Source organism: Colobus angolensis, unplaced genomic scaffold (genome assembly GCF_000951035.1).
Source record: "Colobus angolensis palliatus isolate OR3802 unplaced genomic scaffold, Cang.pa_1.0 Scaffold83, whole genome shotgun sequence".
NCBI lineage: Eukaryota > Metazoa > Chordata > Mammalia > Primates > Cercopithecidae > Colobus > Colobus angolensis.
Genome location: NW_012122154.1, coordinates 3,419,147 through 3,423,697, shown reverse-complemented (window position 1 = coordinate 3,423,697; position 4,551 = coordinate 3,419,147). Strand labels below are relative to the sequence as shown.

Genomic DNA, 4,551 nt, shown 5'->3' with positions numbered 1-4,551 from the left:
AGGTGAATCACCTGAGGTCAGGAGTTCAAGACCAGCCTGACCAACATGGAGAAACCCAGTCTCTACTAAAAATATAAAATTAGCCAGACGTAGTGGTATGCACCTGTATTCCCAGCTACTTGGGAGGCTGAGGCAGGAGAATCACTTGAACCTGGGAGACGGAGGTTGCAGTAAGCCAAGATCGCACCACACTGCACTCTAGCCTGGCGATGGAGCAAGACTCTGCCTCAATCAATTAATCAATCAATCAATAAAAAATAAGGACAGGCACAGTGGCTCATGCCTGTAATCCCAACACTTTGGGAAGCCAAGGCGGGTGGATCACCTGAAGTCAGGAGTTCGAGACCAGTCTGGCCAAAACAGTAAAACCCCATCTCTACTAAAAATACAAAAATTATCTAGGTGTGGTGGCGGGCACCTGTAATCCCAGCTACTCAGGATGCTGAAGTAGGAGAATCACTTGAACCTGGGAGGTGGAGGTTGCAGTGAGCCGAGATCAAGCCATTGCACTACAGCCTGGGCAACAAGAGTGAAACTCCATCTCAATAAACAAACAAACAACAAACAGGCTTCGTGTTTGATGATTTTTCCCAACTGTAAGCTAGAGTGTTCTGAGCACATTTAAGGTAGGCAGATGGCCGGGCATGGTGGCTTACACCTGTAATCCCAGCAATTTGGGAGGCTGAGGTGGGCAGATCACAAGGTCAGGAGTTCGAGACCAGCCTAGCCAATATAATGAAACACTGTCTCTACTAAAAATACAAAAATTAGCCAGGTATGGTAGCAGGCACCTGTAGTCCCAGCTACTCGGGAGGCTGAGGCAGGAGAACTGCCTGAACTCAGGAGACAGAGGTTGCAGTGAGCTGAGGTCACACCACTGCACTCCAGCCTGGGTGACAGAGCAAGACTCTGTCTCAAAAAAGTGGTAGGTAGATGACCTTTGGCAAGTTATGTGTATTAAGTACATTTTCAACTTATGAGTGGTATATCAGCACATCACCCCATTGTAAGTTGAGGAGGATCTGTACTCTATTCTAACCTTTATCATAAACCCATCTAGTGACTGCTTATTTACATGTCTATATTACCCACTAAATTCTCTGTGTACTGGCATCAAGTCTTGTTCACAGCTATGTCCCCAGGGACTAGCACTGTCTGGCACATAAAAGCATTCATGAGGCCAGGCGCGGTAGCTCACACCTATAATCCCAGCACTTTGGGAGGCTGAGGTGGGCGGATCATGAGGTCAGGAGATACAGACCATCCTGGCTAACATGGTGAAACCCTGTCTCTACTAAAAAAAAAAAATACAAAAAATCAGCCAGGCATGGTGGCAAGCTCCTGTAGTCCCAGCTACTCGGGAGTCTGAGGCAGGAGAACCCAGGAGGCGAAGCTTGCAGTGAGCCAAGATTGCACCACTGCACTCCAGTCCGGGCGACAGAGTGAGACTCCATCTCAAAAAAAAAAAAAAAAAAAAAAAATTCATGAGTATTTGTTGCTAGAACAAGTGAATGTAATCCTATTTTTCTTTTGGTGGTGGTTATTTTTAAGAGATGGAGTCTTGTTCTGTTGCCCGGGCTGGAGTGCAGTGGCACAATCAGTGCTCACTGTAGCCTCGAACTTCTGGGCTCAAGCAATCCTCCCACCTCCGCTTTCTGAGTAGGCGGGGCCACAGGCCTGTGCTACCTGCTACTACTACCAGTAGAATAAGTGAATGTAATATTCATCACAACAAATGAAGTATTATTATTTATGAGAACACTGAAACTCAGTGAAATGATCTGTTCAAATTCATCTAGAAAGCGTAAGCTGACAATTGTAAAACTGCACCCCAAATTTTGTTTGTTTGTTTGTTTCCTGAGACAGGGTCTCACTCTGTTGCTCTGGCTGGAGTGCAGTGGCAGGATCATGGCTCACTGTAGCTTGACCTCCCAGGGCTCTGGTGATCCTCCCACCTCAGCCTTCCAAGTAGCTGGGACTACAGGGGCACCACCACGCAGGGCTAATTCTTTGTATTTTGGGGTAGAGACTGGGTTTTGCCATGTTACCCAGGCTGGTCTCAAACTCCTGGGCTCAAGCAATCTGCCTGCTTCAGCCTCCCACAATGCTGAGATTACAGTAATGAACCACTGGGGTCCAAACACACTTCAAGTTTTTTACCCCCAAAACTCTCATTTCTTGGTGGGGATTTTGGGGGAGCTTACCTGGGAACTAATGGCATACTTTAGGTAGGACAAGATGAGAGGATTGGGGGATGGTCCAATCATGGCCTGCTCTAGTAATGCATCTGCAAGAGGAATAACAAAACACGACTGAGTGATTACAACTTCTTTAGGTTTATCCCTCCCATCTTTCTTTCCCAGTTCACTTGAGACCTGCCAGGTTGAGAATGTCCCAGGTGGCTCCTTTAGGAAAGAATTTCTTCATGTTGATTGCCCATTGGTAGTCACTCCAACGCTCCTTCCAGGCTTGCAAAATGGCTTGCTTCAGGTTGACCACCTTCATGATTTCACTCTGAGCAGGTGGCAGCTGTGGCGGCCAACTTTGAGGTGAAAGAAGTGGAGCTAAAGAAAAGGACACGATGTTCGAAGGAGAACCGGGGAAGGCAGAATTAAATAGAAAGGAGAAGATGCGGTAAGATTTAAGCGAGGCAGAGGAATTTGAAAGAAAAAGAGCTAAAAGGATAAGGTAAGATCCTGTCAGGCTTTCTCCTCCTGAACCGCCCTTCCTTAAACTGGGGCACTAAGAAGAAAGTATCGGCCCAGCGCAATGGCTCGCACCTGTAATCCTAGCACTTTGGGAGGAGGCGGGCGGATCACCTGAGGTCGGGAGTTTGAGACCAGTCTGACCAACATGGAGAAACCTCGTCTCTACTAAAAATACAAAATTAGCCGGGCTTGGTGGCGCATGCCTGTAATCCCAGCTACTCGGGAGGCTGAAGCAGGAGAATCGCTTGAACCCGGGAGGCGGAGGTTGTTGGGGTGGGCCGAGATCGCGCCATTGCACTCCAGCCTGGGCAACAAGGGCAAAACTCCGTCTCTCAAATAAATAAATAAATAAATAAATAAATATCAAAGGGACTAATAGAGTAAAGAGGGCATCAAGGAGTTAAACCAGTCCTGGTTGCCTAATTACGCCCTTAGCTCTAAATGCGTCCTTCGGCCACCACTGCTCCAAGTCCAGATTTGCTCCCCCATTTCCTCCACCTTCTCCAGCCCTGTAACTATACCTCCCAATTTCCTTTTCATCCACCACCTCCCCAAATTTAAGCCTACCGCACAATCCGCTTCTAGGTCGTAGGCATCGCCATTTTGGCACTTGTCAAGAAGTTCACTTTCTATTGGCTGGGAGTAACAAACGCCAACCAATAGGGATGCAGCAAGAACGCCCCGCTGTCTTCTGGGAATGGTAGTTCCTTGGACAGAAACCGTATTTGTCTGCGCTGGCGAGGAAACTAAGGGACTAGTCTAGTCGGCCCGCATTGTTCCTCTCCTTTAAGGGAGGACATCCAGGAGCTGAGACACTACAGAGACTCAGGGACTCGAGGAAGCTCGAAAGGTCGCTCACAACCCGGCGTCGCCCACGACGTCACTGTCGACCCGGCTTCTCCATCCTATTCCGACACCCTTTCTTTCGTTGGTTAGCCCCTAGTTAATAGGTGCGGCAAGGGTGTGGCGTTCAGCAATACGGCCTTTCTCTTTTCCTGGGCTCTTTCTTTTCTCCTAAGCTCCTGGGGATACCAGAGCTATTCTCATTTCCACACCTATATTCTAAAAGCGACACTAAGGTGCCTTAGTTGCACACATATCACCGCCCCCGAATCTGACAGTCCTATCAGCATCTCCAAGCCCTCCAAACAGCTTGGATACAAGGGAGAGTAAAGAAGAAACTAAGGTGAAGGTGATCAAAATCAACGGAATTCTGAGAAACTGTCACAGCTAAGAGGGCTAAGGAGACCTGATGACTAAATGTAATGTGGTTTTCTGAATGCAATCATGGAAGAGAAAAAGAATACTGGGTAAAAACTAAGGAAATCTAAATAAAGCATGGACTTTAATTAATAATAATGTATCAGTATTAGTTCATTAGTTGTTACAAATGCATCATACTAATGCTAAGATATTAATAAAAAGAGAAATTGGGTGCAGAATATGTGGGGACCCTCTATTACCTTCCATTTTTTTCCTGTAAATTAAAAACTATTTTTTTAAGTTTCTTGTTGTTGTTGTTGTTGGTTAAATCTTGCTTATCCCAAAGATCCATAAATAATAATATCCAGTTATTATGCCCAGGGCCTTGGCCATAGCCTTTCCTTCCCCTAGTGAGAAACCCAAAAGCAAATGTTACCCACCTCTGGCTCCAATGTCTGAGGCTTCTTATGCATAGCCCTCATCCTTCCCCATACTATGGACTGGTCATCCCTAACATTTACAACCAGGAATAAGAGTAAATTACTCAGGGGCCGGGCGCGGTGGCTCAAGCCTGTAATCCCAGCACTTTGGGAGGCCGAGACGGGCGGATCACGAGGTCAGGAGATCGAGACCATCCTGG

General features: G+C 47.0%; 1 protein-coding gene across 5 annotated transcripts in view; it reads right to left on the bottom strand.

The window, feature by feature from the left end:
- MED24 (mediator complex subunit 24) overlaps nt 1–4,551 on the bottom strand; it is a 42,751-nt gene that overhangs the window by 36,796 nt on the left and 1,404 nt on the right. For 3 of the 5 annotated variants that reach the window (XM_011929851.1, XM_011929854.1, XM_011929853.1), the window contains exons 1-3: nt 3,276–3,873; nt 2,376–2,542; nt 2,205–2,287 (exon numbers count right to left, since the gene is read on the bottom strand). In XM_011929851.1, the coding sequence (XP_011785241.1) occupies nt 2,205–2,287; nt 2,376–2,505 (213 nt within the window). In that variant the 5' untranslated portion in view covers nt 2,506–2,542; nt 3,276–3,873. Of the gene's footprint in view, nt 1–2,204; nt 2,288–2,375; nt 2,565–3,275; nt 3,874–4,551 lie in introns of those variants that run through there. The other 2 variants (XM_011929852.1, XM_011929850.1) reach the window with 2 other exon arrangements.